We start from the raw sequence: 14,284 nt of genomic DNA, 5'->3' as shown, positions 1-14,284 counted from the left end.
AAAAATAAATTTCCCCTTTAAATCTCTTGAGCGATTTTCATTTTTTGCAAGGCCGCACTGCTGGTGTCCTGGAAAAATGGAGAGTTAGAGCTTTATCAGTTGGTGCCCCGAGGTATGTGGCAAAGAAGCTAAATCCTTGAAGATTAGCAAAAAAAATGCAGCACATGGCAATAAGGGGCTTATATGACTACTAGTATTAGTTCAGGTGAAAGAAGTATTGCTTATACATAAAACTGGACAAATCCACTGACAATGTATTTTTAGTTAGCTACAAAGGAGTCTTATATTACTGGACTTTGCCTCTTTGGTGAATTGGGACGCTTAGTAATCCACTGTAAATGCTCTTCTGTGCGCCCCAATTCTCAGCTCGTTCTAAAGTGCTGTTCTTTTATTTTAACCCTTAGAACCTCATGTTCCCAGATTTTGGTTTTGTTCCATTTCAAGATGGCATTAGTCATATTGCTTACATGACTGAGTAATTGTCATTTAGTTTGTTATTTCTGGGAAGGACACATGAGAAATTATGATTGTAGGACACATCTCTTTATTCTGGTAGGTGATTGGATAAAGTTAAACAAAAATTTGGTAAGAAGTTTTTCTTTAGAAATTATACTTTCTACATCTATATTATTAGCATCTTTATTCTTTTTCAACACTTGCTTGAATTTTAAGTTAAATCTCAATTTATCTTAAAAATGAAATTAAGGTTTACAAATATTTTTAAGTAGGGTGACCAGATGTTCTGTTTTGCCTGGGACAGTCCAGTTTACACCTGTCATGTTAAATAAAGAATAGTGCCCACTTTCACACTCAAAGGTGCCTCCATTTGAATGATGTGGTCATCCTCATTACAGTAAAACTGCAGTGAGGTAACAGGTTTATTAAATATTTGTCATCTTCAGGGCACATTTATACTATTTTTAATTTGACTTATAAAATATATCTCGATTTTTGTTTGCTATTGTTTTTCATATGGTATCATTTAACTTTGTTATAGTAGGCTATAAACAGACCATGTCTGGATTCATTTGCCCTATCAAACCTTTTAAGACAGCATCAAAAATCCTTCCAGTTTAGTTGAGTGGAAGGAAGGTCAAAGTTAATCTCAGTTTTCACATAAAACTAGTTAGCCTTCCATGGGGGGAAAAAATTTACCACCATCCCTAGCCATCTCACAAGTATATGTCATTCATCAAAAAAGACATTGCCAGAGAGTATGAACAGCTCAATGCGAGTCATCAACAATACCAGAAAGAAGGACTCAAAGTGCATGGCCAAGAGTCATGGAGCTCTATGGTAGAGCAAGGATGAATGTGGTGTTAGGAAACCTGGGTTTAGGTAATTTGGTTACTAACTTTGTAAGTCTGGCAAACCACTTAATCGTTTTGAGCCCTCAATATGTGAACATAATAATACCTTCCACACCTACATTATAGAGTTGTGAAGATTAAATTGGATCATATGCATGGGACTTACTTTGTCAAGTGCTATATAAGTGTGAGTTATAATTATTGTGTAGTGTGGTAACAGAAAGGGACCAAGCATACAATTTGAAACATAGTAAAGAAAAAATGTTAAGGGTAGGGCTGCAAACAGCTTTTTAAAATTAAAAGCTTAAGAAAATATATAGAATACTGTTGTAGGTTGAAGGAACAAGGACTATTACTCTCAATATCTCATCACTTGTGAGCAAGTGACCCTAAAATTTTTTAGAATTGAGGAAATCTAGGAACTTTATATAATTTTTCATTCTTTGAATGAAAAAAAAAAATCAGTCCTAGTTTTGCTATTTGTGTAATGTTAGACTGGAAAAGGCAAAGGAAATATAAAATGGTTACTGCATAAATGATCTGTTTCCCCGTAAAATGGAAACCATAATGTGCACCCCCTTTTTTTGTTTAAAAGCCTAAAGGAGAACGTCTGAAAAATAACCACAGTGTTTACGTTGAATTTGTTTGTTTGTTCTCCCACAGATCACATAGGAAGGTGAGAAAAATACAGAAGCCTTAATAGTTTACAAAGTATATTGGACCATTGGTGTTCCAATTGGTTATATGTGGAATGTTTTGTGGAGGGGGGAGAGAAAGTGAATATAAACCCTAGCTGGTTATACTTGGATCTTGCTGTGCTCCCACCCCAGTGATTCTTGATCCCTGGGGACCTTGAGGAAAACCACTAGACTGGACTGTCCAAAGTACTGGGCAAATGAAGGAGTCATCTGCCAAAAGTGAGACCATCATGGGTAACAGGGTTTTGTGGGGAAGTTGATAAGTTAAAGGCTGTATGTGATAAGATGAAATACTCATAGAATATTTAGTTGAAAATGTTCAGTAGGCAACATATTTTGATCTTAGGTTTATCAGTGCTAGTGTAGACGGGGGACGAGTTTGAAAACGTGGCATATTTAAAGCTTATGATTAAAACCATGGACGTGATTGAGATCACTGAACAAACTGTAGAGTGACAAGAGGAAAGGACCAAGTAAAGTCAGGCGTAAGTAGAGGACTTTGTAAAGGAGAAGGGAAGAGAGTGATAAGATCTACAATGGAAAACATACCAGGACATTAGGAAATAATTAGTGTCTAGAAAGAGTGGTCTTAGAGGCATTGTTGATACTGAAAGTAGATTGGAGTGGGCTGAAGAAATGTGAGAAATTGGTAGCTAGAGACCAAAGAGAAGGCAGTTTCAAGAAAAAGTCCAGCACATTTAAAACCTAGATGAAAATAGTGAAACTGAGAAGTGGCAAATGCTATAAATAAATAAATAAGCTAATAGATGGATGAAGGTTCTTTGGAAGACAAAAGGAAATGGGCTGTGGTGTAGTTGTGGATGTGGAGAAGTTTGTAGGAAATTGAAGGCACTCCCCTGCCTAGAGGTCCAAGTCATCGTTTTGTTGTAACAATGTATTAAAATTAAACTTTAGAAAGGGACAGGTAAAAATATGAAAAAAGTAGATTTGATTGATGTACAATGTATTAGTCATATGGTATAGTCTGTTGATTATGTTATCTATGTCATTCTTTAGAACCACCAAATTATTTCATTATGATTTAATTCTTGAGCTTGAAATATATAATCAGTTCTTTGCAACTGGTTCTCACACTAGCTAGAAGTGTGTATATAGTAGAACCCAAGGCCAGAGATATTAAACCCTGGTGGTGCCTAGGACAGTTTCACTCAAGAACTGTCCAAAAACAAGCAATAAAACCCCTGTTGAAGGACTGATAAAGATAATAACTTGGAACTGCAAAGCTTTTGTTCATTCAAAATGTTCATTACATCATAGGACCCACAAGCCAAAAATTGTGAAGAACCCTTTAATATCATACTTAATTTATATAATTCCTTTCTGACTATTAGTGAGAATATTTCAAATATTTGTGAGATCTTTAACTTCAGCAGCTGCCTTCACCAAAAATCCAAAAATTGAACCGTTTAGTGCTATAAATTACACTTGGTGTTTCAGCTTTCCTATACAATAATGCCAACTTAAGATGAGTTTAATGGTTTTCAAGTCCCAAACATAGATGCCTTTTATTTTATATGGAAATATCCTTGTGTTTTTTTCCTATTCATGGTAGGTCTGGCAACTACTTAAATGCTCCACCAAATGGTTTGGATGATAATTTTTGTTTAAAAAATTTTTAACAGTACAATGCAAGAAATTAACTAAAACTAAGAAAATAGAGTTAACTGCCACATTTACATAAAGTGACTTAAGTGATTAAAGTCTGTAGAATTTCTCATGATGCCATGTAACCTTCAGTTGTTGAAAAACAAACATCGAGTATCCCAGATTATCTTTGTATCTAGCATGTTAGTCACATTTGAAACTTAAACTTGCTTGTCAACTTTGTAGACATGAGGAGGTAGAAGAGGTATGGAAGTATTGTTGGAAAATATGTATAGATTTAACACTTCATGTCTTAACTTCAACAGATAAAAGTAGAACCAGTTGTTCCAGCCCCAAGTCCAGTCATCCCCAGATTGACTCTCCGAGTTGGTGCTGGCCAAGACAAGATGTAAGTATAAATGTTTTGAATAAGAGTGAAATAATTTCAGTTGAACCTTTTCTACTCTTTCCTAATAGATTTATAACTCTACAAATCTTTTCCGGTGTGAACATGTAGGGTCAAACTTTATTTTGAGAATTCTTTATTTTTTAATTTTTACTGCTTTCTTCCTCAGAGTAAATGCATATTGCTTTATTTAACATTTAGGATCCTTTTTTTTTTTTTCTTTCTTGTTCCTTTTCTCTTTTTTAAAGACTAGCATATGGCATTGTTTCTGCCTAGTTTTTAAGGTTCTGGTTGTCTGAAAAAATAAGTAACTATGTACTGAATAGACCACCATATTACACCCAGGACGATGTAATGTTACACTTTCTCAAGTATATATTCTCTATCGCCATATCAAAGAACGAGATTCTCTGCTCGCTCAAATGGCACATGGCTTTATTCTGTACCTATAAAACAAAGATACTGCCAAAAGCCTTGTGAAACAGTATATGATAGTAACAACTGAAGTCTTGTCTGCTTTTTTTTTTAAAGAGAGAACTAGAAATGTAAACCCCTGTGTGCTGTTTGTCTTAATTTTCACAGAATCATTGTATCACTCCACCCCTCTTTAAAGTAAATTAGTTGTCTGTTTCTTTTGTTCATTTTTGGGGGTATAAATTAAGGCTGACGGTGCTCTACATGATAGTAAGGTGATAAAACATTGACTTTGAGGGGAGTAAATCATGTTGAAATCATTGTTTTCATTCTAAAATCATACTGTATATCATTTAAATGAGTTTCACAAGGTAAATATACACATTTACCTTATTTTTACCAGTAAGCCTGAAAATGGATTTGTGTACATTACAGTCAAGTATTGTGTAGAAAATAGGCCTACAAGATATTTAATTTTCACGTAGAATTTAGCCATGAAAAAAAAAGTAGGACCTATGAATTTATTCAGTATGTGGAGTAGACCACAGAAAATATACTTTATGATCTCAGGGGTTTATTCCATCTTAAAGTTTCTGTTTATTTTATGGTGCCGCTTCTGTTAATTCCACATGTAATGCATTAAAAAGAAGTTCAATATCATGAAGGTGAATGGTAGTATAGAAGCAAAACATGGTCTTCTAGGAGAGTGTATACATTCTGAAGATTCAAAGAGGAAAATCCAGAGTTCATTCTTTTCTTATCTAACTTACCTGCATAATTTATACAATCCTCTTTAAGTTTTGTCAGTAGATGGTGGATGGTACTATTGCTGACAAGCTTAGACAGTGTAAGAAAAAATACTGTAGGTTCAGTTATTTTTAACCAGATACTGGTATAACTGGTGCCCTTGCTCTTACCTACAGAACTTTAAATAAATTTATTCATAGTCCCCAACTAGTAGAGGACAAATTAGCAAGGAGACCCATCCAAAGTAACTTGCTCATACTGTCTTCTTTGAAATTCTGTATTTGGGCTCATTTCTCTTAGGGGAAGATGTTCTTATAATTTCTCTTCTACTACTTCATATTTACGCCTATATTTTCAGTAACTCACCATCACTTAATTTTTACTTCCACACAAAAGTTTGGCTTGTGCATTCCTTTTAGAGAATGAGGGTTTGTAAAAAAACATTGATAATAATGTTTGTCTAATCTAATCTTAAGTATCTGATTGACTGTTTTTCTCTTCTCAATAAATCATGCATGCGCCTAAGATATTGGAAGATATGAGAAACAGATCCTATTTCCAGTGTTAGGGAAATTATAATACCCAGACATTCTAGGCAAATTGACCATGAAAGTATAATGTTAAATAGCGTATGAACTTTCAGATATGTAAGAACATAACCCCCATATTATATGAATAATAATTAGACCAAAGTCAGACTCAAGGAGATACTTAAAATAAGCAAAAGAATAAATTAAGTCAGATATATTTTAAATTAAAATAAGTCAGAGGGAAAAGAGGCCCAATTCACATAGTAATAGGATGTTATGTAACTTAGTAGAGTTTTGTTTGGTTTTTTTTTTCCTGAATAAAACCATGGGTCAGTAAGCTATGGCTCATGGGCCAAATTCATTTCACTGCCTATTTTTGTACAGCTCACAAGCTAAGAATAGTTGGAAAAAATTAAAAAGTAATATTTTATGACACATGAAAATTATATGAAATTAAAAATAATCTCTTGTTGTGAAAGGATACAGGACTTATTCTATGGCAGTGATAATGGAAATGAAGCCATAGATTCTTATAAATGTGCCTTTACTTACTTGGTTTGTACCCACTTGGGAGTGTAATGATACTCTTTTGAAGTTAAATTAATGAGCAGACTGGGATTCAAAAAGCGGGGTTTGAATAGTCTGGGGAGGGAGTTGTTTATTGCTGAAAAACAGGCAAGGAATAAAGGCTTTTGAAATTATAGGAAAAAGAAAAAGCTTTACAGGGTTCAAATTATACCCTCTCATTGGAAGATCTTTAAAACAACATTTAGTTTCTAAATCTTCTTAAATAAAGAAGTTACATCTTCTGCCCTTGATCGAGGAAAGTACTTTGAGGTTAGATTATTTCCTGTGTACTCTGTTGTTCCTTGAAGCAAGACAGAGGTACCTTGTTGTTGCCTTGAGTTAAAGTGCCTGGAAACTTTAATCTCAAGGGTCTATGGTGAGTCCAGTACCTCCTCGTGATGGTGCTAAAATTCAAGATGACTTTACAAGAACCTCAAATTCAGAGTCCACTTAGTCTGTACTGAAGATGAAACTAAGACACTAACCCTGAAATTAACAATGTCAACACCTTTTAAAGTTTGGTAGAGTAGTATGAATGGGAAGGAGCGCACATTCAAGTAAATTGCTGAGATACCTGAGTCTGGTCTCGCAATCAAGTAGGTTTCAGTTTGCTAAGAAAAAGCTGCCTGGGATTATGTTGATCAGAATGCTGAAGTCTCAGGTGGACTTGGTGACAAAGTATGGTGAATGTACTGTCCACTGTTACGGTGGGACGAGTGGCAATACATTTGCCATGTTGTTTGACATCCCAATTTCATTTTATTGAGTTAGTTATGTTATTTTGAGTAAATATAGAAGGAGGGCTAACTTGTAGCATTCATTTATTCATTTCTGTGAAGAAAATAGAGCAAAGTAAGGTGATGGAGTATCTTAGGGGCAGGAATGGTTCAGATAGCCATGTCAAGACATGACAGAACAGGACCTGTACTCTTCTAAGTTAAAGGTGGGGCTATATTTATAAAGCTCAAAATTCTATCAAAGGACCTTTTCATTTATAAAAGTTAAGTTTAGATCTTGGTAAATTATTAAGAAAAATGTAAATGTATATAAAGATTTTGGGGTGAATAGTGGCAGTTAGGGCATTATGCATTCTTCACCTCTCACATTTCTCAGATGCCTCTATTACTGTCCTCCTGCTGATACCAGGAGGAAGCTTTTGTCCTCTTTGCCATGTACTCCATCCCTTTTCCCTTGGGCAAAGGGGCTCTTCTGCCTGCTGTGTCAGAGTGGTGAGCTGGTCCCTTTGTTCTCCGGACATTGCTGCTCTTATTCAGTGACCTCACCAGAGAAAAGGTGATTAATTGGGACCCTCCAAACATACAATAATTCTCAGTCATTTTTCCAATTAATATCTAATAGTATATTTGATTAAGTGACACAGAATCATTTGTGATGACATTTTGAGAATATGATTATCAGTGATAATTGTATATTTCTTTTGACTAAAAAGTTCATATTAGTCTCTTTTACAAATTTAACTTTTTTCTAAAATATACCAATTATGTTGAGATATTTTTTAGTGGCTACTTTATTGCAGGCAATTATAGGTTGGTTTTTTTTTTTCTGCTAAAATTTTGCTTTCTGGTGTTAACACAGCCATGAGTATTATCAGATTTCTTACAATTTAGGGAATTTATTAACCAGACCTCTATTAGTAGAGGTGCTAAAAATGTGATGCTTTCCTTTGCATGTAAATAATAATTTTTTTTTTTTTTGGTCATAGTTCATAGAGTGTAACTTTTGCCTGTGAAATGGCTTTTTAATAGTTGGGATTTCTAAATTATTTATATATATATTATGCTATGAAAGTGGGAATGAAAACTTTTGCTCATTCTTGAGAAACAAAAGGGTTTAATCTTAAAAACATAAAATGATATTTCTTATCTTTTATACAATTCAAACTTTTAGGGTTGACACTTTTTGAAAGTGCAACTAGAAGAAAATAATCACAGGCAATTGAAAATAATCATTTAAAATATTTTTAAGTAAAATAAGCATTTTATATTTTAAAATGTAGCCAGAATTATCTGTAAGACAGGGTGAAACACGTATGGTGGTATTTTAGTGAATAAGTTCTCTAGAGAAGTATTTGCAAATGGTTTTTAACCCACTTTCTGAATGTTCCCTCTAGACTTGAAGTGTTATTTATTCATATATAACTTATTTCTAGTGTGAACAAGTTATGGATAACTAAAAGAGAGTATATGTAATAAAGTTACTAGAAAATAGCCCTGGCTGGTGTGGCTCAGTGGATTGAGTGCTGGCCTGTGCCCCACAGGGTTGGCTGTTCGATTCCTTGTCAGGGCACATGCCTAGGTTGTGGGCCAGGTCCCCAGTGGGGGGTGCTTGAGAGGCAACCACACATGGAGGTTTCTCTCCGTCTCTTTTTCCCTCCCTTCCTCTCTCTCTAAAAATAAATAAAACCTTTTAAAAGTTACTAGAAAATAGAAATAGGAAACTAAGACCAAGGAGGGATAAAAGAAGCAAATGATTTCTCATCAAATATGAGTGTGGCTTCCTAGCAATAAGGGCAAAAAATGAAATACATTTTGAAAAAGGAATGTACCTTAGTTTCTCAAGAGTGACAGTGTTTTCCAAGGCACTAAATTTAAAACTTTATTTCTACCTATCTTTATATCTATGGAACCAGATAGCAGCTTTTACAGCAGATACAAAGGCATTTTTTAATTTGACTATTTCTTGCACCAGCCCCTAATCCAAGTTGAAGAGAACTCTATAAATAAAGAGTCTTCTTATCTCTAATAGAAACACTCCTATTTTCTTTTTGTATTAGTCAAGAGTCTTGGATACAAATAACAAAAATGCAAATCAAACTAGATTTAAGGAATAAAGTAACAGGTATGTTTGACTTTACGTGAGGCGATATCCAGGGTTCAAAAGGTGTCATTAGGATTCTACTCACTTTCTTTTTCTCTATCCTGCCTCTGTGTGCTCTCTGCTCAGAGATGGTCTAAGTCACTTGAGGCCGATATGGTTCTTAGTGCTCAATATCCCTGGCTGTCCCCACCCCTTGCACTGAGTCCATTTTTAGTCCCGATTAAAGACTCCAGCTGGCCAGCCTGGTTCATCAGCCCCTGTGGTAAGGGTAGGGGGATGGTAGGTTCCAAAGGAAAGGAGGACGCTCTCACCAGATTAAGGGATGGAGAAGCAGGCCAAAACAACTGATTTTATTTTATTTTATTTTATTTTATTTTATTTTATTTTATTTTATTTTATTTTATGAAAAGGCCGATATTGTATTTTTATGAGAGCATTTCAGAAAGGCAGAACAAAGAAATTTGTTGTTTTAAAAAAATGATTGTTTAGAAATAAAGGAACATTTCAGAGCATCATCCTGTCATAAAAGGTAGGCTTTTTGCTTTTCTATTTTTAATTTGTTTCCCTTCCAATAAAACTTTGCTTTCCGTTTAAGGAAAAAAAGGAAAAAAATATATTGAAAAGTGTTGATAGCTTTGTTTTTGCCCTAGTTGACTTGCCACTGATACTGAAACACTTCCTAGGTATTTTGTCTATATTAGAAGCTAAATAACAAGAAAAATGACTAAAATAACCTTAAGAATAACTATATTTAAAATTCATGGTATTTTTAATGCTAGTAAAAGATGGCAACATTACAAATGAAATTTCCTAGCAGCTGAACAACAATTCAACAGACCCAAACCCAAACATCTCAGGTTGTAAATACTAGAAGAAGCAGATAGTGAAAGTTTTCTTACCCATTCCTTAGCCCTTTTCTGATTTTTACAGGCAAGGAGATCTCATTTTTACTGACCTAAAATTATGATGAAATCTCCAAGTCTAATTCTCTTGGCATACTTGTAGTTTGTTCATTGACACAAAGGATGCAGTATATTTAAGAGAAAAAGTAGTATACTGTCAGAAAAACTGGCTTTAAGTTTTGGGAAATGCTTTTACTACACAGTAAAACAAGTGGAAAGATTATAATCAAAGCATTTCCATCTTACTTGTAAACAGTTACAGCAGTTCTTACACGGATGCCACATTAGAAGACTTGGGAAAATTTACTGGATTCCATTCTAATGCAATTAGAGCTAATTTTGTTCTTTAAATGAATAAAAGGTCAGCTAGTAAATCTAGCTTATCTTGAGTCCAGACTTCAATAAATTGTTTTATTTAATTTGTTGTAAAAGATCTTATCCTTAATGGGTCTAGGTCTTATTAGTTCACTTAGGTTTTAAAATATTTATGACCACCTTTTTAGATATGATTTGAATGATAGTTGGAAAGTTTCTCTCTGCAGTGTTATCAAGGCACAAGATCACTAATTGAGTGAATATAGGAAGGTACTTAAGATTTGTTATCTAGAAAAAGCTGAGGTGAACTTTCAGAATTTAAATATTCTTTAACCTGTGACAGGCAGAGATAATTTAGCTATGTCATGGTAACCTTTTGGATATTATCTGACTATAATTTCCCCTAAAGATCAAACTACTCACACTTCTAGTGTTTAAAAAGAATAGGTACCTACTGAAAACACTTAGGCATCCTTATAATTACCGACAACTACATGGAAAATGTAAATATCTTGCCTTCTGTTATTTCCCGTCATTTTGTGAGGTTTTAGTAATGTTAAAGTACTTACATCAAGACTTCGGAGACACAGTGTTATGTTTATTCTTCTTTGCTTCCACTCCTGCCTTTGTAGCTTATAAAAATGGATATTCGTGTCACTGCAGGACCTCTGTGATGTAGAATATAGCAGTTTTTTAAAATGTGATTTCCAAAGGCTCAGCACATGGGTTGAAGGATATGTCACCGTGAACTACACTGCCCGACTGCCTGACCCCTGTCTGCCTGGATGTACTCTTTTGGGTTCCAAAAGTGTATCTATCCTCAGAGCCTGTCCTCCAGCCTCCAGGAAAAAAGCATAGCATCATTCCTTGTTTTCAGGATCAGCAGCTCCTCTTGGGTCTTCCTTCACTCCTATTTTTCCACCTCCAGCCCCCACTTGCCAGAAGTTATTTCCTTTCATTATCTCTCCGTATCTTCTTTTTTTTCCCATTCCTTCCTCCGGCCTTGTCTTTTCCCATCCTAAACCTCTCACCTTTACAAAGCATAACTTCCTGCCCCCCACCCTTGAGGAGAGAAAGGTTATATAACTTCCTCCTCTCATTCTGACTTCTCAAAACCTATTCTTCATATGTACTTCCAGTTTTCATTCTTAAACATACTGCATTCTGGTTTCTGTCTTGGAAACTTTTCTGATTAAGATCCTGGTCATGGTCATCCTTTCTGTTATATTGGACATATTGTGTACCCCAGCCCGTTTTTGAAACTTTCTGTTCCCTGTTTTTCTTGCTACTATAATCATCGGATTCTCTCTTATCATTCCTTCTGTTTTTTATTGGACTTCATTTTCTTTCTCTTCTTGTCCTTGGTCCACTACTCTGTTCTTTCTCAGTAAATTTCCCCATTCACTCTTTAGATTTCAAAATTATGCAATGAGAATTCCTAAATCTGTATTTCCAGCTCACATTTCTCCCCAAAGATTCAGACTAGTCTGCCCAGTTATTTGCTAGAAAGAAAGTTCTGGCTGGAGGGACCAGAGGCACCTAAAATGTAGCATTTCCAAAATTGAACATGCCACTGTTTCTCCATCTTTGTTCTCTTGTATATGCTTTTTACCTCTTAATGAAAAGACCAGAGCCTCCATTTTCAGTAAGTGTTACATGTTTTCTTCCTTTTAATGCTGACTAAGGACTTTTATTCTAAAGAAGAATACTTTTCACCAAGATGTTACCTGTATATTCTTTTGTATGCTTTGGATAAACTCAGGTATAAAAAGTAAAAGGACTTTTCAGGACATATTTTGAACAAGTGCTACTAAATATCGAAGAACTAGTCTTTGTTTCTTAATTCTTTTTTATGGTTATAAAAATAACACATGGTCAGATTTTTTTTTTTTTTTAAGAAAAGATAAACTGTTTAGAAATATGTAACTTAGAAAGGGAAAGTTCCCCTAAATCCTACTCTTTCCACAATAATCACTGCTAGTTGTTTGGTTTATATTTCAGCAATTTTTAGAAAACAAAGTAGGATCAGGGTTATCTTACACACACATTTCTACAGCTTGTCCTTCTCCCCTTAACAGTACCTCATGCATTTTCCCTTTTGCCTTTTGTTATTTCCTGTCATTTTATGGGGTTATAGTAATGTTAAAATACTTGTCTGTATGACATGGTATTTTATTTTACTGTTGTATCATAATTTGTCTTTTCAGTTACCAATTTTTGGACACATCTGAGTTTTTGCAACTTTTGCTATAATAAACAACAGCCTCATTTATAGATTGTTGTTTATTCAAATGTTGCTAGGCCAAAGAATATGAACATTTAAGATTTTTAAGAGATTATTATACCAAATTATCATCCACAGGCCATACTAATTAAGATTTCCACTTACAGTAAATGAGAATGAAATGACTATATTTAAGAAATATTAGTTAAGTCTGATCTGAAATTATAAGAGCCTCTGGGGCAACTAATAAGATATTTTATATGTATAGGTAGATTCATTCTTATCCCTTGTAGACCTGTGAGTTAATTTTATAGAAATCCTTTCTTCTTCAGGGGGAGCTTTTGATTTAAGAATACTTACCATGTTTACTCAGGCTGTTCCAGGTATCTTCTGAAACATTAGGTCCTTGGAGCTGTCTCCATCACAGGTGAATTGGGAATGGGGGGGAGTGGCGTTGTTCATGTAAAACGTAATATTTCAAATAATTATTTTTTTGTTGATAGTCCTTGTGCCTTGGAGATCATGTATCAAATTAATCTGAGAAAGGAACATGGTAAATATTGTGAATTTATTCAGATGTTTATAAGTATCCAATTAAAAAAAGTGTTTAAGATGTTGCTGCTGTTAAATTGAGGTAATCAAGTAGGCATTTTTTTTAGTCCTTTCCATAGTACCTCTTTTTGAAAACAAGTGGCTGTTGTAAATCCCTTGTGAATTTCTAAGATAGTGAAAGTTTATTTTTGGATGGATGCCAGAATAAGAATTTTGTTTCCAAAAAAGCTTCAGTGTTTTATTTGTGGCCTGTTTTTAGTCATTGTATAGATTTTTCCAGACATTTTGTAGACTGTGTTTTATCAGCTTAGCCTTGTCCCCAGTTGTGGCAGAGATGGCCTATTGTCAATTCAAGTACATTTTCTACCAGTTTATCAACCCAGAGGAAATAGGCCCAGAAGTCCCAGAGAAGGGTCTAAATGTAAATAGCCCATCTGGCATCCTTTGTCCATCCCAAACAGTCACGGTAGCCATGGAGTTGTTGTGCTATACTTGGCCTGGCTCATGTGTACTCCCTTGAAAGTAAGGGTAAGTAAGATAAAGGCTACCCAAACCGTGTGGACTGAAAACAGGAGGAGGGAGAGGTCTGAAGGCAGAAGGGGCACTGGATGCTGCATAGAAACAGGCAAGCACAACAGATAGCCACTCTGCAGTGTACATGTTTAATTTTTAAGTTTCATACTTCTAGCTTGCTTAGAGCTTCTAGTATTCTGAATGTTAAAAGCCACTAAATTTATATAAGTATACATATGTACTTATGTATATATACACACATTCATGAATATTCATGGTATTGTGAAACATCTGTTTGCATCATATATTTGCAAATCTTTTCATAAGTTTTCTGTTTTAAATTTCCTGTGAAACATATTAGGCATCATGAAATTGCTTTGCCAAATTTAGTATTATCTCATTCAAAATTTCAGTCTGTATGAATTGTTGATAACATTAGTAACCGTTTTGAAGGAGGATTTTGGAATATCCCCATCTGGTGCTGGGTACACTGTAGATAATAAATTAAAACTTGTTTGATAAAATCTACAAAATTTGTGTTACCTTACGGTGTGAGCACATTTAAAAACAGAAATCCTATTTTCCAGAATTATAGTATACCAGTGATATTAACCTTGCTGTGAATTCTGGTCTCTAGTCATCTCTTTTACTACATCCCAGCAT

The 14,284-nt window shown here is 34.6% G+C and overlaps 1 protein-coding gene across 1 annotated transcript in view; it reads left to right on the top strand.

Moving 5' to 3' along the window:
- Window positions 1-14,284, top strand: part of TAF3 (TATA-box binding protein associated factor 3) — a 168,546-nt gene that overhangs the window by 126,106 nt on the left and 28,156 nt on the right. Inside the window, exon 4 of the mRNA XM_054593871.1 lies at window positions 3,940-4,022. Within this exon, the coding sequence (XP_054449846.1) occupies window positions 3,940-4,022 (83 nt within the window). The remainder of the gene's footprint in view (window positions 1-3,939; window positions 4,023-14,284) is intronic.

The sequence above is a fragment of the Pteronotus mesoamericanus genome, unplaced genomic scaffold (assembly GCF_021234165.1).
Source record: "Pteronotus mesoamericanus isolate MK-2021 breed Mesoamerican mustached bat unplaced genomic scaffold, CSHL_Meso_final contig_130, whole genome shotgun sequence".
Taxonomy (NCBI): Eukaryota; Metazoa; Chordata; class Mammalia; order Chiroptera; family Mormoopidae; genus Pteronotus; species Pteronotus mesoamericanus.
Note: the sequence above shows the minus strand (reverse complement) of the source record. Positions and strands in the feature narration are given on the sequence as shown.